This window comes from Manacus candei, unplaced genomic scaffold, assembly GCF_025592945.1.
Source record: "Manacus candei isolate 608988 ecotype Guabito, Panama unplaced genomic scaffold, ASM2559294v1 h1tg000035l, whole genome shotgun sequence".
Lineage (NCBI taxonomy): Eukaryota > Metazoa > Chordata > Aves > Passeriformes > Pipridae > Manacus > Manacus candei.
Window position 1 is genome coordinate 9,528,161 of NW_026138083.1, and position 25,682 is coordinate 9,553,842.

Below are 25,682 nucleotides of genomic sequence, written 5' to 3' on the forward strand. Positions count from 1 at the left end.
AGAACCTGTCCTGACCAGAACCAGGACACTGCCAAGCAAGCCTTGGTAGTCCATTCAAATCTCAAGAGGAGGAGGTAGTAGCACTAATCTAGTTTGCAGAAAAATCTTTGGTTCTTGAAGTGCATAGTGAGACACTGTATTTTCTAATATAATAGCATTTTTGTTAGGAAATTGTATTATAAAAAACTTGAATCTTTGCTACCTTTGGTTCTATTAACAGCCTATTAACAATTCTTGGATTTGGGGAAGGCTTCTTATTCAGTTATCTGCAAACATAATGGTGCAATGCTTGTCTGAAAATTGTGTTCTTCCTAGAGGGTAAATTCTAAATAACTAAGAGATGATTTGTGCTTTGAATTGTTATCTTCTGTGAACTTGCACCACTGTTCTGCACCTCTCTCTTCTAAATTTGACTTTGGCTGGGTGACTTTGGTTTGAGGAGTGAATCAGCAGTGGACTAATAACTGTAATTATCATAAGGATCATGCTAGCAAAACTTTCATACTATATTCAGCCTGGAATGACACCTCACCTGAGTTGCAGAGGGCTCAGAGTATTTCCTGTCCAGTCATGTCACTTCCGAAGAAAAATGCAGCACAACCTGAATGTGCAAGTGCCAAGCCAGTCAGTCAAAAGCAGGAGAGATTAATTTAGATAATCCATTTTGCTGTTTTACTTCTTGTGAGGATTCAGTGTAGTAACATTTCGCCAGGCAGAAGACCTACATCTGAAGTAGGTCTGAAAAACATTTTTTTTTCCCTACCAGACTCCCAATAAAGTGTGTTCTTAAACAAGTTCCTGGATACTGTGATGATGAGTGCTGCATGAAAAATGTACATATGTTAAAAGCAAAGTTTTTGGTAGAGAAATTGCAATACAAAATAGAATTTGAAGTAATTTGTGAGGCTTGTATATTCATTTGCAAAATGGTCTAAGCTCAACTTATGATAATTGGTAGGCAAACATTCAGTAGCAGAAACTATGCCTGTGCCAAGTCTCCATTCCAGCTTCTTTCCCTGGAGTGTTCTTGAGCAGTTCCTTTCAAATCTTCCATGACTTGTTCCCAGGAAAATTTGTGACCAGTACTCAGTTTTCATGCTGCTCAGACCTGCTGCATTATCAGTCACTTCTGGACAGCTCCATTTGAAATGCTGTACAGCTGTTTTCCCAATTCATAGCTTTGAGTGCAGCCTCTGTCTTTCAATCCACTTATTCCCATCTTTTCCACAGCATCAAATTAGTTATTTTTATTGTCAAGACTACTGTGACCAGTCTTAATATTGCCTGTTGTCTTTCTAGACTGTGTAGAAACTCTGATTCCCACTACCAGCAAATAACATCTTCCCTGGCTTATCTGATAAATTTCCAAATAATTGCACATGAGAAAAGATCTTGCAAAACTGCCGTCTAGTCCCCCTTCATACCTCCTCTCAAAATGCAATGCTGTGCTGCCTTTGAAAATGTGTGCCAACTTTAAACTACTGGTTGCAAGGACTGTGTCCCAGTAAACTATCCAGTATGGCATAATTTCCCACACTCCTTGTGTCCACATGTCTTGTCTTTGAACTACAGTGTCTTAGGACAAGGGTGGAGTTTTTATAGTATCCAACACAAGATGCAATAAATTACAGCATTACAAAGAATAATCATCACGACAGAACCAACAGAGTATCCAGGCACGTGTATAAATACATGTAATTAAATAGCAAGAGAGAGTGGTAAATGACACTTAATGGCAGTGAGGTATCTATTCCTCTCCATTCCTGACTTTTAACTGCATTCATAATGCTGCATAACTTAGTAGCACGTCATACTGACAGAGAGATCACCGTGTATGTTCTAGGCATATTACTTTGAGAAGAAATATACAAACATATATTTTTAGTGTTTTAGTAAGGCAAATATTTTTCCATCAGCAACTGTCTAAAAAGCAAATTCACTTGATTGTTCAAATTGATCAATAATTTTGTTTTTATCTCTTGTAGGAAGTTTGCAGTATCTACAAAAATTCCTGACACTAAATGGTGTCAAAAGTGTTGTGTTGGTAAGTAAAGGTCTGGAGAATAAGTATGAAGAAGCAATACAAATGGTGGCAGTATTTAAGATTACTGTGTCAGGTTTAGGAGGTGAAGGCAGAAGAGACTTTTATCATTGTTATGAAACTATGCATTTGCAGACAGTGAGCTCATTCAGGTTAGTCCTTGTGTTTAAGTAATTAAACTTTCCCATTTAGCTCTTTATATTTAAAGACAATTTGCAAGAAATGCAGAGAAGCAGAATGGTGTCAAAATTTAAACCAGTCCTGAGGAAGAACCTAATCTCCATGGATGGAGCAACTTAAAGAAGTTGTCATCAGGATTAAGCTGTATGACTTCCTAGCACAAGTTTCACTTATCAATATTGGATGATAAAAAGCAAGGAGTATTTTCAATTCTTTGAGGACATGAATTGAAACATTTATAATGTGTTCAATAATGTGCCAGCTACTGAAGTCTCAAAGCTGCACTGTGTTAAGGGGGGAAGGTAGATTTAAAAAACAAACAAACAAATTAAAAATCTCAAGAAAGGTAACTATAGATGATCTCTTGTGTCCCGGAAATGTTCTGCCTGGTATTCCGTAATCAAATGTTTGTGTGAGGAGTTCTGTTACCCAGGATGTTTTCAGAGACTTGGTGGTAAGAGAGCATGTGATTTATCCTGATAATATCTCTTAATATCTCTAGGGTATGGTAGGGTGTTAGTGATATGTACATAGTGATGTGTTTGTGTGTATGTCCAGCCTGAGCTCTAATTGAAGTACCTAAGTCAAGCTGTGAGTGTTAATGGATACTGAAGGGAACACCCAAAGGGGTGGAGTGACAGGGATCAGAGTATGTATGAATGCTTGCTTTCTGACATGAAAATTAATTTGGAAGTCTGTGTTTCCATGTTTCTCTTTATAAAATGAGAAACCTAGTGGTGTGCTGCTCTGTGATCCTGTGATTTCTGTCCTGTCAGGCACAGAGTTTAACAAGGTACCATAGTACTTGACAGTATGAGGGGGAGTCTTGACATTCAGAGATAGCTTAGCCTGATAAGCCTGGAGCCCTTCTTGCATGAGAGGTGTAAGTGATAATTTGTGAAGGCAACAAGGGGTGGCTGCAAAAGGTATGTCCAAAGGGAGAAACAACATATTCCTCTCTGCACAGCTTGCTTTGTGCAACCTCAGCCTCCATTCCTGCTGGCAGCATAAGTCTGCTTTTGGCCTTGGGGAAGCAGGAGTGTCACAGGAGGCAGATAAAGACAAGCACGTCTGGTCTTCTTTCTGCACCTTTTAGGTGTTGGTAATTGCACGTTTTGTGGTTTCTGCTGCTGATTCAGCCTTGCTAAGAGTTGCACCAAGCATTATTTGATGCAGTTTGCAGTCAGTCTGACTAATGTTGAGTGAGAAATTGGATTAATGAAATTAAGTGCTGATGTTCAAGGTGCCAAGGGATTTCTGATGGGTTTCTGTGTTAATAAGGTAACATGAGCATATTTCACTTGTTATCTAAACTGTGTTGTTAAGTGGCTGATGACCCACAGTTACTTTGCTGCACAATAAAATCTGGTCTTTAGATATATTTGTACAAAGTGCAAAATAACACTTGTTTGTCTTAAAGGATGTGTTGGTAGTGCTTAAGGAGTGAAATTTTGTCAATATTGTAGAATTGAAGTTGAGAAACTTCAGATTTCACAGTGCCTGATTTTGCAACTTTGTTCTCTGCCCGTTTTTGAGTTCTGATAAACAGTTGAAGAGCAGCACTTCTGCTTTTCTGTTGTTCTTCAGTTTCAGCTGAATTTCCTGACAATCTAGAAGTGTTCATCAGATACTCCTGGATTTCAGACTGGCTGTGAGGGTGCTTGAAGGGCAGCTGAGCTGTTCTCAAGTGACAGTGGTTGTTCACTGCCTGCTGAATAACTGTCTGTGTCATAGAAAAAGCCATTCTTTAACAGCTGCTTATGATGATTTCGAGATAGCTTGGGCAAACCAACATAGTAGAGCCAAGACACTTCAAATGTGTATACAGTCAACTATTTTTTTGTGACATGGTTGGAAATTGTTTATAACTTGTATGTGCTTAGTACACTAATATTCTATATCCTTTTCTGACAGTGAGGAATCCCTACACAGGCCACAAGTACCTTTGTGGAGCACTACAGTCTAGCATTGTTTTGTTAGAATGGGTTGAACCAATGCAAAAATTTATGTTAATCAAGGTAAAAGTACAATTACTCTTGTGTTCAGTTCTTTTTATCTTGTAGTGACTTGCTAAGAATATAAGTATTAGCCATTTCTTGATCTATTATTTTCTCTTGGTTTCTGTTAGATTATATTTAAAATAGCTATTTAAATGTGTCATATTAACTAACTCAAAATACTTACGAGAATGTTCATGTTTTTATGGTGCAATTCAGTTAGATTACTGAGCCCTTCTCTCAGTGAACACTGCCCTTCAGTTTCACAATAGAAAACTCTGGGTGACAGACTGAGACATGGCAGAGTGAAGTGATAAAACTGCTTAACAATGGTCTTGCTCCCACTGCAAGAAGGTGGCCACTTATTCTATGTTTTGTGACACTGGAGGTGCCCAGAAGTGCTTGTTATCTTCCCATCTGACAATACCTGAAGAGACAGAGCCAGGGTGGACTCATGTTTGTAGAAAGGCAGTTGCTGTAACTTGATCAGCCTGGAAAAGAAGGCTTAGAGGCTTAGTAGCCAGGGAGAGCAGTGATGAGCACTCTTTTCATCTGTGGGCAGCTGCATAGGACACACATGATGAAAGACATGCTATCTTATTTTAACTGAATTGCCATGAGATGCTCTAAACTTCTTAATTCAGGCTTTTTATATTTATCAATTCCTGTTATCTGAAGAAGTAAACATAAGTGTTACAAAATGTATGGCATAAACTCTACCATGCAGTTTAAATATCTAATATCTGCAAGTCAGACAACATTTGTTTCCCTTCTAATATCTATTTTTGTTTCTAAATCTAGCACATAGATTTTCCTGTACCTTGTCCACTGAGATTGTTTGAAATGCTGGTAGTCCCCGAGCAGGAATTCCCTTTAGTTTGTGTTGGTGTCAGTAGAGGAAGAGACTTCAACCAGGTGGTGAAGTTTGAGACTGTCAACCCAAATTCTACCTCTTCGTGGTTTACAGAAACAGGTTTGTGTGCTGTTGTAATTGCATTCAGAAATGTTCTTTGTTCTTCTGTTATAGCTGAAGCACTAAAAGGTGGGTTTTTCTGAGGAATCAAATGGTTAAATCATTAAGACTAAGTCATCATTGTAAGTTTAAAGGAGTATCTGGTTGTACCTGCTTGTACCTGCACTTTTTTTGATGTTTCTACTTGTTAAACTGATTGGATTTCTTGAGATTTTTTGATATAGCAGAGGACAGAGTTACAGTTTCTTGCATTTCTATAAATTACCCACTGTGCTGTTCTGTGCTCTACCCTGGCACCATGACTTCTGTTTATTTAATAGATTTTAGTAGAATTGCATTCTGAGCAATTTCTTTCAACATCTCTGTAAGGTGTGGTTTGGCTCTCCTATAATATGCCACTGTAGTTAGAAGTGGTGTTATCAGCCTCCTGCTGAGATAGAGCATTCTTCTGGTGTTTATGGAAAGCAAAAGGGATTATGAGAACTGGTAGCAGGAAACCAGGTATCTGCCTCGTCACCAGTCTGGGCGTCACGAGTGAGGAGGCCACTGTCTGAGCAACAGCAGAAATTCTCTTTAAAAAGTGTGCTAAGAATGACCTTTTTAGAGTTGCACGATTGTCCCTTGAACCTAGATGCAGTAGTGAACCATCCCTAGTCATAGCCTGCAGGTTTAGAAGCTTTGTTTTTACCAGACATAGATTCCTTGTCTATTCATGATGAATTTATACGTAGCCCTGTGCTGGCATATAGAGGTATGAGTCCAGGTGAGTGTCTACTGCAGAATTCATTAAGAACAGCAGTTTCTACCAGGAAGATACTCACTGACTTTCCTGCTGCTGAAAAGAGCATCAGATTTTGACACAGTTTAAGGCATAGTTACAAAAAAACAAAGTGAGCAGTGGATGGCCAATTAATGCTCTTAACGACTTCAGACAGTGCATTTTATTTTCACTCACTCGTGTAGCTATGTGGCTTTATACTAGAGTCCATAAAAGTAACATGCTGAAGAAAAATGTCTTGTTGTCATTTCTCTCTCAATATTGTACAGGAATACTAATAATCCCTTCCCAGTTTGGTTTTTTTGTAATGTGGAAAATTTAGCATTGCGTTGTGCCTTCCAAACCCACTTTTTAAATTTCCTTGAATCACTTGTGTGTTCTTGTGTTGTGTCTGTTCTTGTTTTCTCCTATTTCTTTGGCTCCAGTTTAAATCCTTTTGTTGGATTGATTTATTCCTGTCCCCTGCTGGCAGGAGAGTGATAATGCAATCAAAGAGAGTTTTTTTTATTTATTTTTTTGAGTGAGGAAAGTGTGTACTATACAGAATCACAGAAACATTTGGGTTGGAAGGGAGACCTTAAAGATCATCAGCTTCCAACCCCCCTGCTGTAGGCAGAGACGCCTTCCACTAGACCAGGTTGCTCAGAACTCCATTCAACCTGGCCTTGAGCAATTCCAGGGATGGGGCATCCACACCTCTGTGCAACCTGTTATATGGTCTCAAATAGTTTCCATCAAATAGTAGTTTTTATCATTTGACATTATTTTGTAAATGTCTGACCAAGATATTTTAAAAAAATTAGCTGGTAGAGACTTACTGGGGGTTTTCTCCCCTGACATCCTTCAGCCAGTGCAGTGCATGTTTCCATATCGCATTTGTGGTTGGAGATGTTTATCCTCCAGTCTTTCTGTTGCACGCTTTCATTGTGGCTGCATCTACCTTCCAAGCCAAACAGCAAAAAAGAGATGGAGGGACCATCTCATGAGCACATTTCTGCCATTGTTGAGGAGTTTTTTTGCTTCTCAGCAGAACCATGGATTTTATAATTTAACCGAGAGCTGTATTTTAGGTAACATGCTCTAATTTCTCACCTCTAATGAATTTACTGAGTTTCTCTTTTCTATGTGAAAAATGCCTACAGAATCACTGGCAGTAATGTTGAATTAGAGCTGCTTTATGTGTAATTTTAATGTTAACAAACAAATGGAACAAAACTACACTTCTCTTTTGAGTTGAAATGTCCACTTGTGGATCAAATCCCTGCTGGCTGTGATGGAGACCGCTGCAGCTGTAACCCAGAAAAGCAGAAAATAACCCTTCCTTTAATAGTTTTGATAAGAAAATAATCTGCTATTTTGGGAAGATCTGACTATGGAAAGTCTGCGAATAGCAGCAAGAATTAAGTAGTAATATGTAAGTCTGTAGCAGGATTTAGAAATAAACAGAAGAAAAGTGCAATGAAACAGCACTGTGACTGTAGTCACACAGTCACATATATCTGCCCTTTTTTGTAATAGCAATATTAAATTACACCAACAGAGAATGAAGGGAGAACAATGTACATGGGAATTTGCTTCTCTGACATGGCTCAGAAAAGGCTGGATTAAATCCATACTTTAATATTTTAGCTTCAGTTTCCTGTCACAGTCAACATGTTAGATAAGTGGACATGCCTAAGAGAAGAGAAATGTCACTGGTAAGATGAAAATTTTAAGTAGATAAAAATGCTAACCCATCAAATTGTCTCAATTTCTAGAACTTGCATTTCAGATTTCATGCTAATTTATGTTATGAACTAACACTGTCATTTTTTTATAGACACTACAGAGACGAGTGTTGTACATGTAACACAGCTGGAGAGAGATACCATTTTGGTGTGTTTGGATTGTAAGTTTTAGTATCAGCTAAATATATATGTATGCATGTACATGCACACTATCTGTCTTTAAATTAGGTCATATTGAAGATAATTCTTGGTTAACATATCCTTATTTATTGTCTAGGCTGCATAAAAATAGTGAATCTGCAAGGCAGGTTAAAATCCAGCCGCAAACTGTCATCAGAGCTCACATTTGACTTTCAGATTGAATCAATAGGTAAGTTGGATTTCATTATTAGTTTTAGATATCCGTGTAGACTGTAGAGCTGGGCAATCACCAACTATGTGAAATTTAACAAGAGTAAGTGGTAGATTCCACACCTGGGATGAGGTAATCCTGGTTGTATGTACAAACGTTGGCAGATAAGAGGCTGGAGAGCAGCCCCGTGGAAAGAGATCAGATCTGGGGGTTTGGATTGATGGCAGTTTGAAGATGAGTCAGACAAAAGGGCCAGCCGTGTCCTGGGGTGTATCAGGCTCAGCATCTCTACCTGGTCAAGGGAGGTGATTGTCCCACTCTGCCCTGTGCTGGTGCAGCCTCACCTTGTGTCCACTGTGCAGTTTTGGGCACCACAATATAAAAATTATGTCAAACTATTAGAGTGTGTCCAGAGGAGGGTGACCGAGATGGTGACGGGTGTTGAAGACAAGACTTGAGAGGAGAGCCTGAGATCACTTGGTTTGTTCAACCTGGAGAAGAGATGGCTCAGGGGTGATCACATTGCAGTCTACAGCTTCCTCAAGGGGGGGGTGGAGGGGCTGGTGCTGGTCTCGCCTCTCTGGTGACCAGAAATAAGACACATGGAAATTACATGTAGCTGCATATGGGGAAGTTCAGATTGGATGTTAGGAAAATGCCTTTCACTCAGAGGTGGTCAATCATTAGAATGGGCTTCCCAGAGAAGTGGTCGCAGCACTAAACCTGTCAGAGTTCAAGGAACATCTGGACGATGCTCTTAGTCATGTGGTTTAGTTTTAGGTAGTTCTGTGAGGAGCAGGGAGTTGGACTCAGTAATCATTATGGGTCCCTTCCAACTTGAGATGTTCTATGATTAATTTGCTTAATGTGACAGTAATAATTAGGGTGCTGACTGTCTAGTCTGGCATTTGAAACACTATCTCACTCATTTCACTTTGTGTGAGAAGGCCCAGTGAAAGGTTCAGCATGCTACATAATGTGCTTTCTAGGAGCACTTTGAATGGAGTAATAATCCTGATTAAGCTAAATATCTTGGAGACCTTCAGCCTTTAAAGGAATACCTTAATACAACCTATGTAAACTCTGAATCACTCCTGCCTAACTCATTTTGCATGTGTCTTTATGCAGTCCATTTTTATAAAGTAGCTCAAAGACTAAATTATATGTCATAGGTTACATAAATTTTGTTTCCTTGGGAAGGATCTGAATGAATTAGATTTGTGAAACAGAAAGAATAAGTTATTTTGCCAGTTCTCCAGTGGTTACATACCTACATTGCATCACATGCTTTTGAAAGAGAGGTGAGGAGGGGGGTGTGCACAGGTTGAGGGTAGGACCAGAAGAGGAGGAACAATGGGAGCTAAAATAGTAAGAAGTTGGAGGGAGTTTATTTCTGAGGAGAAGCTTTAAAGTTTCAGGCCCTTCAAACATAATGTCCCACAGAGAAGAGGACAAGAAAACATTGTCATGGAAAATATTACTTTTATGGTTCTTGAGGTTAGGAGTGGGGGGAAGGAAGGAGTATGTGTACTTGAAGCTGCTCACTGTGGGAGCTCTGCATGTATTGTAATCCTCACTGTGGTTGTCACAAATGAGCTACCAGTGTCCTATTTTGTGCTGGTAGAGTCTCCAAAGACTACTGCTCTCTTTCCTGCAAACCCAGAGGCAGAATGTGAGATGCAGGGGGACAGATTCTTCCTGGGGTCCTACACACTTGCCCTCTCTTTGAGGAAGGCCCTAGACCTACTTCCTTTGTAGGGTTCAAGTCCAAGTCTCTGTCACCACGTTGGTGGGAAGGGCTGGGAAGCAGAGGGCTCTGTAAAGCTTTGTATTGGTATTGCAGAAGGACCATATTAGCCAAGAGTTGCTAGGAAAGTGAAAAATGGCATTGCAGCATTCCTGTAACTCTTGTGCTAAAATTTCAATATATATTTTCTGCAAGTATTAAAGGGGTTTCCTTTTCAAAGGAAAAGACACATTTAGGACTAGACATCTAGAACATTTTCTGGTTAGGTGGAAATACTTTTAAACCCTCCTCATTAAACAAATAAAATGCAGCTACATTTGAAGCAGGTTCAGTGATTGCTGTGAGATGTTCTGCAGTCTGTGTGGATGAATGTGATACAGATTTCAAAATTGCAGTCATGCTTTTGCCTTAAAAGCACAAGTTGATGTTATGCCTTAAAACTGATTCCAATGTTCTTTGTTACCAGTCTGTCTACAAGACAGTGTATTGGCGTTCTGGAAACACGGCATGCAAGGAAGGAGTTTTAGATCAAATGAAGTGAGTACTGCATTTTCTTTCAAATTCTGGCTTCTGTTGTAAACCAAGTAGAGGATAAATGCATAATGCTGTTGTCTGAAAAAAGAGTAAAAACATTTTGGTAACTTCCCAGGTTAGACCTAGAGCTGGAGTCTCATTCTAAGCTTTTTTTCATTAGCTACAAGTATTAGTGGAGCTGTGCAAGAGCCACGTCACATCTAACATGCAAACCAGAAACAGGAAACCAGGTCAGAATGCCATAGAAAATATCCAAGCCTAGTTCTTGGTACCATTAATCTTCACCTTAAATTGTTTTGAAGACCACTGTCAGTCCCTTAGCCTCTCACATACGGATACCAAAATTTGGGTTTTGCCAGTGGTTCCACTGCTAAGCTTTAGTTTTTTGTCACAGCATCATATGAGTTGCGTGATGTTTTTTAGTCTCTTCCGTGTTCTCTTGGCTTACAAATACTTTGAAGATTTTAGTGGCCAGGTTTCACAAGAAGTATTTTTCCTTTTCAGGAGAAAACTCTGACTGACCTGAACACAGATTATTTTTCTTCTAAAGTAGAACCTTTTCTAGCCAGTTTGATGTGATTTTTAGACAGAGTTAAACCATTATAAGTACCTTCCCAAATGTTTTTTTTCTTGCTGCAAACCTTGTGTATCTGTTAGTGAAAATGCTGTGCTTTGTAGGATTTTAGTAAGTCTTTTAATTTGGTTGTTAATGAATGTTTACAAACTACATCAGTTGTTTCATCAGTGTTTCATTGGCTGAGAAATTGAGCTCATTATGACTAATTGTATTTTAAGGTACACATAGGGTAAGTCACACCATGCCAAGCTCAGATACTCCGCACTGTTACACAACTCCATTGACTCGCACAAAGCCCCAGCTGGCTTCGTCTGTGCTGGCAGTAGGTCTGCTCTTTGTGTGAAGGTGAACCAAAGATTAGAGTGGGACTACTTATTTCCGAGCATGCAAATGGTTCATGTGGCGTCTGTGCATGTTTGATCTGCGGGCGTGATTGTCCTTCTGAGAATTCATACTGGTGAACTGCAGCTTCCTGCTGTTAGCACCAACCCTGAGGAGAAGATGCCTGGGCACTTCTCAGGTTGCAGTCTCCTCCTGGCAGCACTCTGCAGGGCTCAGTGCATTACTCCACCCACTGGTACTCGGTAGCTCTGACCCAGCTGGTAGAGGCCATGCCCAAGGTGCTGCAACGCATTGGATGCGTGATGTTGTTTATGTAAAGCATCAGGGACACTGGCTTCTTGCTTTGTTACTGTCGAGCCAAAGACAACACGTAAATGAAGAACTGAAAGCAGAACTGGGCTGTTGACAGAAAGCAAGCCACCTAAAACTTTTTCTCTGTAGAACATGTCTAGGTTAACCTCTTGGACCTTTTTAAATTCCTTATCTATTCTGTCCTACTAGTCACAACCATTGAAAAAAATAAACTGATTTTCATCTGTAATATGAAAAGCCTTCACTGGCAGGCTCAAGTCTTAACCATATTTGTTCCTTTTGAGGAATTTCATACTATGTAGTATGTAGGAAGAGGTAACACGGGACAAAAACCTGACTGACCTAACTTTGCAGCACTTTTTTCTTTGAAGACACCATTAGTTCAGATTCCCTAATATAATACAGTTAGTCTAATTGGGGATGGTTTGAGCCACTGGCAAAGTTATTTCCTTACACAATGGTTTGATTGAGTGGGAAGAATGAAACAGGGAACTGTATGAATTCTGAGACAAGACGCTCAAAATTTGGGCAAAGATTGCGCAGGCTCAGCCCCACAGAAAGCAGGAAGTAGTTTTCTTAGCAAAGTGGAGAACTTCATTGTTGTGAATTAAAATTCTCTTGCAAGTTCTCTGTGCTGGAAGTGAATTCACTAGGTCAGCTAACTTTACTAGGATCTGGGAAGGAGAGAAGAATCTCTGCTTTCCTCAAGAATGTGAAATTTGGCCGTGTAGAAAAGGAACTTTGTAAACAGTGCTGCCTGTTCACAATGTGACTTGATATCCTTTGGAGCATGCAGTGGGCTTTGGTTGACTTTATTGAATAATATTATGGTTTTTTGGGTACTTTGATATTCATGTGATCATAAAGATGTATCACACAAGTACAATTCACCCACGGAAAACAAAGCTCTCTGGCACTAGTCTGAAATGTCAAAATGAGCATAAGTACCACAAATTAATTACGTTTCTCTGCTAAGGTTTTCAGCATATGAACTTAGTGCATTATTACTATAACTCAGAATTTCAACAAAATATGTTTTATGCGAGATTTACCTAACCCATTTTAGGATATCCACTCTAGAGTGAGACAAATTGCACTCTACAGCTACCTATTTCAGTCATGGCTGTAAAGAGAATTGCCCTGGTAGTTAAAAGTACTGTGCTGAGCCCTACTCTTGTGGGAAGAATTACAGAAAACTTATATTTCGTTTAACAATGACAGTTGCATTAAATTCTCTATCGGATTTAAATCAGCAGTCGGTAAAATCAGTCACAGTCAATTTTTTCCTCCAAGCTGATTTTAAAAGTAAAACAAAAACACTTATGCACTTAACATGTAAATACTTATTTTTGTTGTCTAGATCACACAAGAAATTTCTGATAATACGAGGATATTCAGGCTTCTGGGATCGGACAGGTAAGAAATTAAGTAAAGAGGGCATGCTGAAATAAAAGAATAATATATGTTCTCCTACCTTGTAGAAGTTCTTTTTCCTTGCTTCTTGCAAATTCTTTTTTAGCCATCTTAGACATTCCTTTGTGTACCTGTCTACCTTCCAGTCCTTTAAGTTTATTTCTCTTTCTTCAATAAATAAAAAAAAAGTCTTCTAAAAGTGTTTGTGGGCTTCCAGAAGTACTCAGCCATGCAAGAAGCTCTTACTCAGCTGCAGTCACAATCTCCAGGAGTGTTTTCCTTTTTGTACTTAATTCTTTTGTTTAATTTGATGAAATCTTTACTTTCAGATGCTCTGCTGCAGTAGCTCATCAAGATCTGCTTCTGGAGACAAATGCAAAAAATACTTAAAAATTTAAATATCTCGCTTTCACCTCCAGAAAGGAAATCTACCAGTTTTTCTCCTAGTATGGCAGCTCAGGTCTTGTAAGAGCTCTTGGTAACTCCCAGTGTAGCTGTTCTTTGGTGTCTGCTTTGCAGGACACTAACACCATGTCTGTGTGACCCATCAGATAGCAGCTTGCTGAGTCAGTAACTGCTGTTTTAGGAGTGTCACTGACTTCCTCAACTTTCTCTGTCCTGTTTTCGAACTTTGTACTTCTGTAACAGCCACAGAAACAGCAACTGTTCTGTCTTCTGGGGAGTGCACGCTGATGTGACAGTTTCACCAGTAATGAATTCACAAGTGCAAAGATAGGCTTTAATTTTTCTTTTGAGAATTGTCTCTGTCTGCTTACAGTCAACTCATGTGTCATCTTAGAATGACACTGCAAAAAATTGCCTTGTAAAAATAATGTCCTCTTCCCCAAATATGGTCCCATCTATTTCTGGCTTGCTCTAATAGTCTGTCAAGTCTGAGATGATGTTTAAAGAGTTTGCACTGCAATAAACATTAATTCCAATTTCTTCATATACCCTTTTCCTTTCAGCTCTCACCTGTTTTGTGCTTGAGCTGTGAAACCTTTTTCCAGTAACATGTCATTTTCTAGGCAGTTCATAGGAACTGGGGTTCTGAGAACCAAAAACCTGATGTCAGTCTAATAAAAGCTTGCATGTTGCTTTCTTCTGGTGAAGAGGGAATTGCCTCATGGCATGAGGTGTCATTCCCTTTGTGGAGCACATTGAGCAGAGGGGAGATTTTCTGAGCGATAGTTTTGAAGCAAGCAAACTTTCCTGTGTGAATGCACAATTAGATGGATGTTTCCCACATTCTACCTTCACTTCAGGGTGTTTATGGAGGAGAATTCAATGATGAACTTTCTGGTCCATTTAGCAATTTTAGCAGTTCTTGCCTGATGAAAAAATCTCTTAAGAGTTTGTGAAACAAAATTGGGACTGCTAATTTCTCTTCTTTGAAGAGAAAGGTCTAATCTAGGACATCCCTTATGGTCATTGTAGTGTAGGTCCAGCTAACCCAGTTCCTGTCTACAGTGATGGCTGAAAGTGGGTGGCAAGAAAAAGATTAGGAGAGATCTTTTCCTTGAGGATTCTCAAGGCCTGCAAATTTTTGTCTCTGGGACTTTCAGAGCTGGAGGAAGTTTCTGTGGGTTGGCTTACATAGGCTCAGGGAAAGAGTAGAAATGCTCACAGAAGTGTCATCTTTGCTCATCTGCCATTCCAATGGCAAAGGGCAGACTGACAGCCTTGAGAACTGGAACCTGATTAATGGATTCACTTTGCAACGCTCCAGGAAAGCACAAACCTGGGAAGCAGGGGAGTGATGGATCCTCTTCAGAAGCCCTCACTGAAAGGATGAGAGGCAACAGGGATATGTTACAGCAAAGGAAATTCCAGCTGGATAAAAGAGGGAAAAACATTGTGGTAGTTCAACAGTGCAGCAGGAGCCCAGAGAGGCTGTGGGAGATTCTTGGAAACCTTGCTCTGTGCAAGACCGTGAGCTTGGTTTGAGTGGCTTTTGGAACAGAGGCATCCAGGGAAAGGGAAATGACAACCAGTCAGCTGGATCTTGGGAAAGAGTGTTTACAGTTATATCCAGGGTTGTTTTTAAATGAAGGCTTACTTGACATTGTAGCTTTTTTAATTTTCATTTTAGGGTGGTGGTGCTGGAGAGCAGGCCGACTGACAACCCAACAGCCAACAGCAATTTGTATATCCTGGCAGGGCATGAGAACAGTTACTGAGAACAGCACGTGGCAGGCAGCTCACCATGACAAGAGAACACTCCTGCTGCAGCAGCACTCGTGACTGGCTGCAATTGCACAAAAGCTGCAGTAACCCCACTTCAGTTACTTTATAATTTATTGTGGCATGAGAGGAAGATGAGAATTGTTTGTGGTATGGACACAGAAGCATTATAATACCACAGAAGTGCTTAATTTACTGTTATGTAATCTTTGTACATATGCAGTATTTTTCAGTGAAACTTCTTGCTGAAGCCCTACACTGACTTTCTGTAGATAGAGGTCCTCCTGTTTAGTACAAGTGTCTTACCTGTACAGATGTAAAAGTCACTGAGGATGCAAAAATTAAATCGGGGTACTATTATAAGGACGTCTCATGTGTTTATTATAAAGTGGGATGCTAGCAACAAGTATAGTACATTTAGCAACACTATTGTATTTTATTATATGTAATTTACTAATACAAATAAATATTAACTTTTAGAAATTGTAACCAAGGCTGTAATCAGATTACAATCTTGTTTTAATTTCGATACAACACACTGGTGTTCATGTTTGCACAATATATTAAGATGTGATGTATTTAGTCACAAAGGTAAGCTGTGACTTTGTGGATATGACTTGGGCTTCAAAGTTCCTTTTTTTGTTTACTTGGGTAGTTTTCTTTGTGAAACAAACCAGTTAAACACCTGTATTTTTATATTTAATTAAAACTTTCCTTATGATTACTTCTCTATGCTTGAAAACAATACCTTATGGATGGGTGTCAGTCCCAGACTAGTGGTACCTGGCTGTAATTCTGCAATAGGTGTTTGAATTATTAGTGTATACAATGATAAAAATTAGTAATACTGTTCATCTTGCTAAATCGTTTCATATCACGATGAAAAGGAGCAACATTCCACATTGTGGAAATGGCTCAAAGATGTTGCCATTTTGACTTTTTTTTGGCCTTATAACCATTTTCACACTTTTCTTGATTTTAGGATGTTAACACATGGCCAAAATAATTTAGTTACTACCTCATTCAAACAATACAATGGTTACTACGCATCACGGGAACTTAGTTTTGATCAGAAGTATTTTTGATTGCTATTTTCCAGTGGAGTGTGTAAATGCCAAGTTTTAAGCAAAATGCACACATGACTCCTTTTTTTTGTATATGTTCTTTATATTTTATTGTGATAATATACACTAAAACCAAACTAAATTAAAAGTGATTTATGGCCTGCGTTATTGTTGTGATTGATAATGCTTTGAAATATGTTCCCTAATGTATATAATGTAAAATAAATTTTTTTAACATGTTGTTGTACAATTAGATTATCACCTGCACTGATTTTCCACATAAGACTAAAATGGAACATACTGAGTTTTGAATTCTGCTATTAAATGGTTGTGCCAAACACAGAAGCTGGGCATTTCTGAATGTATGAATGGTCAGATTGCTGGATTTCAACTCAGTTTTGGCTGGCACTGGAGGGTCATCCCTTCTGGCCTTTAGGCAGTGGATATATGTATTTCAGTCAAGTCTTTCCAAATTCCATTTTGCTTGGTTTCTTCCCTCCATTGCCTGCTTTTCCACCTCAGTTGATTGCAAAACTGACTTTATTTTTTTTCTTCCAGGAGGGTTTTTTTTTTGCCTTTGGGCCTCAAGGTTGCTGCCTCTGCTGGCCCCATCTCAGCTGTTCCTTGTACTGAACCACAGCTCAGGCTGTGGGAGAGGTGGCAGTGCAAGTCCCACTGCTGAGAAGCCGAATTCTCAGAAAAGGCGAGAATTTGTGTGCAGGGGATTTCCATCCTGCCTCCTGTGGGTTGTTCCTCACTTCGACATGCAGAAAGTAGCTCAACTTTAACAAAGTACAGTATAGCTGATGGTGCTGTAAACGTGCTTCCTCCTGTGAGGGTTCTGCAGCAACTGGGGCCAAGTTTCTCAGGCCATTGCTGAATTACAGGCACCAGAAGCTAAGGGCTATTGGTTTTTATTCTGGCTGAGCATTTTTGGTACAAGCATGCACACTGGGATGCAGCTGGAAGAGCTAAAAATAAAGAGGACGGGGTAGTGACATGTGGTAAGAAGGAGCATTGTGCTAGGGCAGGTGTGTTCCCAGTCTGTTGGTATACTCAGGACAGCTTTGCTGTTCCCATGCTGCTCTCCAGCCTTAGAGATAAGAAGTGAAGGGTTCCTGCTTTTTTGAGGAATTGTCCTGTTGCAGGATTTAGGGTTTGTGCCACAAAACTGCTTCTCCCCCTCTCGAGATGCTTGACTACTCTGCTGACAGCTGCTCTCAGCTGAGCCCAGGAGCCTGGGCCTCTGGTAAATCAAAAGGTCTCCTTTGCTAGACCTGCAGTTACCTTGAACTGAAACTTTTCTTGAGCCATGCTCGGCGGGAGCTTACACCACCCCCACCCTGGCCTACAACTGGGATTGGTGTGTGGCTGATGGATGGGGGCACAGTCGGTGCCAGCAAATCCCATCACAAGCTCCATGAGGTTAGAGCAAGGCCTCTGCCTACAGGTGATTGACACAGCTCCTCTAACAGCCTGTGTGGCTTCCCTTTCTCTCTTCCCAGCCCCTCTAAACTGGCTTCTAGCTCGTGGTCCAAGCTGTGAGCAGGCAGTGTCTTGTGGTAATGTGACAGCATGATAGGGCACTTGCCAGCCTGCTAGCAAAGTCTGATTAGGGCAGGGGCTGAGCTTGGGCTTCCATCCAAACTAAGCGTTCTTACAGGGAGCAAAGAAAGCACTGGAATGGTTTGTGTCTTGCAGAAGTACTCCTGGGAACACGGGAATGAACACTGCTTTTACCTTTTCCTTGCCTGTCTCCCCATATGGTGCTGCCTGCCTCTGGCAGAAACAGGATCTAGTGACATGAAAGAGAGTTCAGGTTCAAATTCTGCATTCCACAGCCCCTGACTGAAACCAAGACCTGTGCAAGGTGAAACACATGTCGCTGGCTGCCTGTAGCTTTGCCACTGGGAGCTTGTACTGGGGCTGGGGGAGCACTTGTGGGGATGGATGTGTCCCCCAGGCAGGGGGCATTTCCAACAGGATGAGGTTCAACATGGCCAAATGCCAGGTCTTGCACTTTGGCCACAACAACCCCCTGCAGCGCTACAGGCTGGGCACAGAGTGGCTGGAGAGCAGCCAGGCAGAAAGGGACCTGGGAGTTTGGATTGACAGGAAGCTGAACATGAGCCAGCAGAGTGTGCCCAGGTGGCCAAGAAGGCCAATGGCATCCTGGCCTGTGTCAGGAATAGTGTGGCCAGCAGAACTAGGGAAGTGATTTTTTTTTCCCTGTACTTGGGACTGATGAGGCTGCGCCTTGAGTGTCCAGTTATGGGCCCCTCAATTTAGGAATGAGGCTGGTGAAGGGACTGCAGCACAAGTCCTTTGAGGAGCGGCTAAATGAGCTGGGGTTGTTCAGCCTGGAGAGGAAGAGGCTCAGGGCAGACCTCATCACTCTCTACAACTACCTGAAAGGAGGCTGTAGCCAGGGTTGATACCCCGGGTGGGTATCAATCTCTTTTCCCAGGCAACCAGCAATAGGACAAGAGGACACAGTCTTAAGCTGTGCCCAGGGGAGGTTTAGGTTGGACATTAGGAAGAAGTTCTTCACAGAAAGAGTGACTAGGCAGTGGAATGGGCTGCCCAGGGAAGTGGTGGAGTCAGTGTCCCTGAAGGTGTTTAAGAAAAACCTGGATGTGGCACTTAGTGCCATGGTCTAGTTGACAAGGGGGTGTTAGGTCAAAAGTTGGATTCAATGATCTCAGAGGTCTTTTCCAACCTAGTTGATTCTGTGATTTCTTAAACCTGACAGGGTTCAGCTTTAGCAATAGCCCTGCTGGTTTTTGAAGGATTGCATGTGAAAAAGAAGGGAAAATAGCTGGTAATAACCTCTTGCTTTCCTTCAAGGAAACATTCCAGCTTGACCTAAAATACTGGTTATAGGGAGTAATGTTTCAGGCCTGTGTCATCTATTGAGGGGTGTAGAAGAAGCTGTGGAAATGTGTCTGGGGAGGGAGACACTAGTCCTCACTGTGGACAGCAATGCTGTCTGCTCAGCATCATCTCCTACAGCTGCATTACTGTTGCTAGAGGTCTTCTTCCCTCCTTGGGTGCAGATTTTCATAGAGTCATTGAATGGGTTGAGTCAGAAGGGACCTTAAAGACTGTCTAGTTCCAACCCTCCTGCCATGTGCAGGGATATCTTCTGCTAGACCAGGTTGCTCAAAACCTCATCCAACCTGGCCTTAAATACTTCCAGGGATGAGGCATCCACAATTTCTCTGGGCAACCTGTTCCAGTGCCTTGCCCCCTTCACAATAATGTATTTCTTCATAATATCTAACCTAAATCTCTCCTCTCTCAGTTTAAAGCCATTCCCCTTGTCCTATCACTACATGCTCTTGCCAAAAGTCCCTCTCTAGCTCTCTTGCAGGCCCCTCTCAAGTACTGGAATGCTGATAGAAGATCTCCTCAAAGACTTTTCCTTTCCAGGCTGAGCAACGCCCATCTTCGTACTATGTAGAGGTGCTCCAGCCTTTTCATCATCTTTATGACCCTCCTCTGGACTCGCTCCAACAGGTCCATGTACTTCTTATGTTGGGGCCCCATAGCTCGATGCAGCACTGCAGGTCGGGTCTCACAAGGGCAGAGCAGAGGGGCAGAATCCTCTCCCCAGACCTGCTGGCCACACTGCTTTTGATGCAGCCCAGGGTATAGTTGGCTTTCTGGGCTGCATGTGCACATTGCTGGGCCATGTCCAGCTTTTCATCCACCAGGACCTCTGAGTCCTCCTCAGGGCTGCTCTCAATCTATTCTCTGACCAAATCTGTCAGGCAAGATTTGCCCTTAGTGAAGCCATGTTGGCTGTCACCCAATCATCTCCTTATTTCTCTTGTGTCTTAGTAGAGTTTCCAGAAGGACTTGCTCTTGCCAGGCACAGAGGTGAGACTGACTGGCCTGTATACCCCTGGATCTTTCTTTTCTTCTTTTTTAAAAATGGGGTTGTTTCCCCTTTTCAGATCAATGGACGTTTCACCAGAATGCTACAATTTCTCAAATGTGATAGATAGTGGTTTAGCCACTTCATCCACCAGTTCCCCCAAGATCCATGGATGCATCTCATCATGGATGCATCCATGCATCCCATGGACTGTGCACCTTCAGGTGCCTTAGATGGCCTTGAACCTGACCCTCTCCTACAATGGGTGATTCTCCAGTCTCCCAAGCCCTGCCTTTGCCTTCTCCAACTCGGGCAGTGTGACTGGATCACTTGCTGGTAAAGACAGAGGCAAAAAAGTCACTGAGTACCTCAGCCATCTCCATGTCTCAGGTAACCAGGTCTCCCCTTTCCCTCTGGAGAGGGTCCTCATTTTTCCTTGTCTTCCTTTTATCACCAACATACCTACAGAAGCTTTTCTTCTTGTCCTTGATGTCCCTGGCCATGTTTAATTCTACCAGGGCTTTAGGTCCTTTAACCTGATCCCTGGCTGCTTAGACAACCTCTCTGTATTCCTCCCAGGCTTCCTGCCCCTGCTTCCACCCTCTGTAGGTTTCCTTTTAGTGTTTGAGTTTGTCCAGGAGCTCCTTGTTCATTCACACAGGCCTCCTGCCATTTTTGCCCAGCTTTCTCTCTGTTGGGATGCATCACTCCTGAGCTTGGAGGAGGTGACCCTTGAATATCAACCAGCTTTCTTGGGCCCTTCTTCCCTCCAGGGCTTCATCCCATTGCACTCTACCAACCAGACTCCTGAAGGGGCCAAAGTCTGCCCTCCTGAAGGCCAGGGCAGCAGCAATGTGCTATGTGCCCTCCTCACTGCCCTAAGGACCTTGAACTCCAACACTTCATGGTCCCTGCACCCAAGGCTCCCTTTGAGCTTCACATTCCCCACCAGCCTCTCCTTGTTGGTGAGGAAAACGTCCAGCATAGCACTTCTCCTCCTTGGCTCCTCTATCACTTGGAGAAAGAAGTTACTGTCAATGCATTCCAGGAACCTCCTGGATTGCTTTGGCCCTGCTGTGTTGTCCCTCCAACAGATGTCAGGGTTATTGAAATCCCCCACGAGGACCAGGAACTGTGAACGTGTGGCCCCTCCTGTCTATAGGCAGTTTCATCCACTCAGTCTTCCTGGCTGGGTGGCCTGTAGCAGACCCCCACTATAACATCACCTGTCCCTGCTCTCTCTTTAATCCTGACCCTTAACCCCTCAGCCAGCTCCTCATTCATCCGCAGGCAGAGCTCCATGCACTCCTGCTGGTCACTGACACAGAGGGCAACACCCTCTCCTCATGCCTCCTGCCTGTCCTTCCTCAAGATCCTGTATCCTTTCAACACTTCAGTCAACCCACTACATCTCCAGGGTGCCTGTGAGATCACAGCCCTTCAGGCCTGTGCACATCTCTAACTCCCTTGTTTATTCCCCATTCTTCCTTCATTTGCCCTTTAGAGCTATTTTAAATCCAACACTTTCAAATTCAAGTCCCCCTTGTGTTGCTCTGACAGGCAGCTACACCTTGCAGTGTCCCCTAGGCTGAACACAGGAGTGCACCGTCAGGTCCTGGCAGTCCCTCCCTTACATTCCCCATGGCAGCTGCTGTGGTAAGGGGGTGCTGTCACTCCTTGTAAGCCCCTGTTGCTCAGCCAGCCATTGAGACAGTACGGCAAAGGGCTGCCATGACCCTCCACCTCATCCTCCTCTGCCTTGCCCAGCAGCACTGGGAGACCCTGAGTGTCTCTGTGCTGCCCACACAGAAGTTGTACACCCCTGTAAAGCCACCTCTGCACCGGCTGGGGCCTCTGGTTGCTGCTCTTTATAGCAACAGCAGTGAGTCTCACCTTCACTGCTTGACGCAAAGGCAGGCAGGACATTCCACTGCTTGGCTCCCTGCACCTCCCCAAGCTCCTCTGGCCCCTCAGGATCCAACTTCTCTGGCACTACATCCCTGTGAAAGCAGCTACCAGCTTGCAGCTCTATACTCTTCCCTACACGAGCTTGCCCTGCACCAAGCACCCAGATGGCTCAGTCCTGCCAGTTGTGGCAGCTCCAGGTGCAGGGAGAGCTCAGGCCTGGACTGTCCTGTGGCCTCATCAGATGTCTGAACAAATAGAACATGATGCCTGCAATCCCGTTTTACCCAATGCTGCTTTGTTTGAAGGAAAGAGATGCTGTAGAACATTCACTGTTTTAGGAGTCCTGGCACCCTCATCTCTGAAGGGAGGGGCTGGAGAGCAGAGCATTGGTGCAGTTTTACACTGGATGTGGAACATACTTGGGAGCAGATGAAGATTTTAACTTCAACAGGCTGATTTTCCATCATAAGGTAGTGAGTGCAACAGCTCCACAGTCTGTAAGATGCTGTGATGGTGTCCCTAAATGTGCAGGCAGGCTGCTAGATCAAGCAAATAGCTCTGAGATGTGAAAATTCCCATCTTTCACCCTTGTTGCAAAGCAGAAGTTTGACTCCTCCAGACAGCAGTATCTGTTTGGAGGAAACGCACCCAGGGTGGAGCTGCACAATGCAGGGAGTTCCTTCTCAGAGGCTCCACCCATGACCTGCTGATGTGCTGCTGGGTCTCAAGAACATCTCCTGTCCCCAGAGCACTTCTCAAACACCAATTGTAAGTGAGCCTCACAACATGCATGCCATTCCTGATAGGAATCTGCGTGAGACAAAGGGAGACTCAGAAGTCTCTGCCTCTGCAATCTGTGCTGGTACTTTGCTGTCCTCCCACCTGGGAAACTGGTCCTAAACCTTCCTTCCAGTGACTAGTGAAGGTTTCCACACATCCATCTCCCCCCACTGTGCTCCCCAACAGCAGCTCACTCTTTCCTCCTCCAGCCCCCAAGCTCTCCCTGACACCTTGCAAAGCAGAGCACAACAATATACTTTTCATTTCCAGCATTGTCCTCCTCCCATTGCCCTCCCAGACCCCACAGACCACCATGAGCTTTGTCCTGTTTAAACCACTGGGCTTTATTTGTATTCCAGCTTTGCTTCTTCTGGCTTCTTTTTCAAGAACCAGTGACAGGACCAGAGGGAATGGCCTGAAGTTGTGTCAGGGAAGGTTTAGGTTGGATATTAGGAAAATGTTCTTCATCCAGAGGGTGGCTGGGCACTGGAACGGGCTCCTCAGGGAAACAGTCACAGAACCAAGGCTGACAGAGTTCAAGAAGCGCTTGCACAACGTTCTCAAGGAACACCGTGTGTCTTGGGGTTGTCCCGTGCAGGGCTAAGGGTTGGACTCGATGATCCTTGCGGGCCCCTTCCAACTTGGTGTATTCTGTGATTCTGTGAACCAAGCCCACTTTTCAGCCTCAAGGCCGACCTTGCGCTGCTTGAACCAATGGGGCCTTTATTGATCTCTGATCTCGTACGGTCCCCCTACCAGACGACCGCGTTTTTAGGCAGGGGAGTGACAGAGTTCTCCAGGGAGCAGCGACACCGCCCCGCGGCCTCCGTCTCCGAGCAGCCAGCCGGCTGTCCCAGACAGGCCCGCCTCCCCGTGTCCCGGTCGCCGTGTCCCGACGGATCCCCCGCGCGCCCCGGGATCCCCCGGGGTGTCCCGCCACCCTCCCGCCGCCAGGGCGCGCGCCCCTCCGGGCGTCACTTCCGCGAGGAAGGCCGCGACCGCGCGTGGCGGGCGCGCAGGCGCAGGGGCGGGGGGGCCCGCAGGGAGTCGCCGCTCCGCGCATGCGCCCGCGGCCGCCGCCGGAGCGGGCGAGGACGGGACCGGGGAGGCGGCGGCGCTCGCGCTCCGACCCCGCCCCTCGCGGCCCGCGCGCGACCCCCGCCCCGCCGCGCGCCCCCCGCGCCCACCCCCGCGCCCCGGGGCGGGGAATGCGGCACCCGCCGCCCCCCCCCGCCGCTGCGGGCCTGCCGCCCCCGCCGGCGGCGGGGGAGCGCCCGCGCTCCCGCTGAGCGCCCGCCGGGCCCTCCCGCCGCGGCTCCCGGCCCGCGCCCCGGCGGCACCATGCAGGCGCAGCCGCTGCTCTACGACTTCTTCAGCGAGGAGAACGCGCCCAAGTGGCGGGGGCTGCTGGTGCCCGCCCTCAAGAAGGTGAGGGCTCGGCGCGGGGCCGCCCTGGGCTCCCCGCGCTCCCGGAGCGGCCCCGGGGCTGCCGGGGCTGGGTCGGGCCGTCCCGCGGGGCAGGCGGTGCTCGGTGGGTGCCCCGCCGCCGAGGGGCCCGGCGGCCGCGCTGGGGCGATGCTCTGACAGACGGGGCCGTGGAGATAAAAACTGGCCGAGGGACACCCGAGTGCGGGCCCCCCTGCGCCCAGAGGGAAGCGAGTAGTGCTGCTGCGGGTTTGTGCTGGTCTCCCTTAGTGACACGGCTGGAGTGGGGGGGGTTGTTGTGAGCTACTCTGGAGAGAATTTTAGTTAATTAGTGTTCGTGTCTAATGGCTTTTAGTTAGGCTTCTCTTAGTTTAAATACCTTTTTGCTGAGAAGGCTTCATTAGGACAAACTAGCAAGTCTTGCTCCCTCAGGATGGTGAAGCTTTTGCCTGTGGTGTGGAAAGAATTTATTGGGAAGAGAGGAAAAAATGGTCAGGGCTCCTCTTCCACTTTTGCAGCCTGAGTCCGGAAAGTAGAAGACTTAAGAAACAAAAGTTTTCTGACACTGTTGCTTGAACTGGCTTCAGATTGCAGAACCTGACATGGCTCAGTTGTGCACAGCAACGCTTTCTGAGTCTGTCCAGTTACAGTGATTAACTGCAACTTTTGCATAAAAGACTTGCTCCTTGGGCTGATTGAGAAGTCTCAAGTGTTGCAGTCATACACATTCAGTATTTCTTCCTAATTTCCTCTTGCAATGTATTGCCTCTCTTTTCTGGGTGTGCTCTTTGAGGTCTCCAGCACTGTGTAGTTTTTGTCCAGTTCTTGGAAGTCCTTTTTGCTCGTCTCATCTGTAACATGACTGTGAATGCCTTATCCCTGATGGATAGTTGCTCCCTTGAAACTTCTGCAGTAACCATGCAGCTCACTACTGCCTGTGGTGCTTGTAAGCACTTGGACAGCCATCCAGCTGAAGGCTGCTTGGAAAGTGGAGCTGCCTGAGGTCTCAACCAGAGAGAGCTCTTCCTTTTGGAGGATGGTTCATTCCATGGTGTAGCAGATATTTGTCAAATTTGGAATGAGGCTCAGTGCTCACTACTAGAGGACACGGTGTGAGCATTCGAAGTGAGCAGGCATCAGGGCTTTGGAATTACTTGTGACATCTGAAGAGTGGAATTTCTTTCCGATGGACAAGTCACTCGTGAAGTCACCCTGCACTTAAGATGCTTCTTCGAAGGAGTTTGATAAATTCTGCATTGGGAAAAGGAATTCTGGAATCTGAGGTCAATGGAGAAGGCCAATGATGACAAGATACCAAGGACGACAGACCGGCCCTGCAAGGTATAGTTGTCTTGGTTTTGTTGTCCTCTGCTCTGTTTCTTATTGTGGGTAGAGGGGTGGCAGGAATCAGGCAGTCAGTCAAAGATAGTTCTGAAAGCTTCACACTGAAACTTTTAACTGGCGGGTG

General features: G+C 44.1%; 2 protein-coding genes across 10 annotated transcripts in view; both read left to right on the top strand.

The window, feature by feature from the left end:
- Positions 1-16,566, top strand: part of MAP4K3 (mitogen-activated protein kinase kinase kinase kinase 3) — a 74,861-nt gene extending 58,295 nt beyond the window's left edge. For all 6 annotated transcript variants that reach the window (XM_051792993.1, XM_051792990.1, XM_051792991.1 and 3 more), the window contains 8 exons: positions 1,986-2,044; positions 4,136-4,239; positions 5,020-5,191; positions 7,789-7,857; positions 7,974-8,066; positions 10,262-10,332; positions 12,921-12,976; positions 15,066-16,566. In XM_051792993.1, the coding sequence (XP_051648953.1) occupies positions 1,986-2,044; positions 4,136-4,239; positions 5,020-5,191; positions 7,789-7,857; positions 7,974-8,066; positions 10,262-10,332; positions 12,921-12,976; positions 15,066-15,153 (712 nt within the window). In that variant the 3' untranslated portion in view covers positions 15,154-16,566. The remainder of the gene's footprint in view (positions 1-1,985; positions 2,045-4,135; positions 4,240-5,019; positions 5,192-7,788; positions 7,858-7,973; positions 8,067-10,261; positions 10,333-12,920; positions 12,977-15,065) is intronic.
- A 7,276-nt stretch (positions 16,567-23,842) lies between these two features.
- Positions 23,843-25,682, top strand: part of SOS1 (SOS Ras/Rac guanine nucleotide exchange factor 1) — a 48,390-nt gene continuing 46,550 nt past the window's right edge. For 2 of the 4 annotated variants that reach the window (XM_051792989.1, XM_051792987.1), the window contains exon 1: positions 24,275-25,555. Coding sequence is in view for 1 of the 4 variants with exons in the window: in XM_051792985.1 (XP_051648945.1) it covers positions 24,131-24,217 (87 nt within the window). In the remaining 3 variants the exon portion in view is untranslated. Of the gene's footprint in view, positions 24,218-24,274; positions 25,556-25,682 lie in introns of those variants that run through there. The other 2 variants (XM_051792985.1, XM_051792988.1) reach the window with 2 other exon arrangements.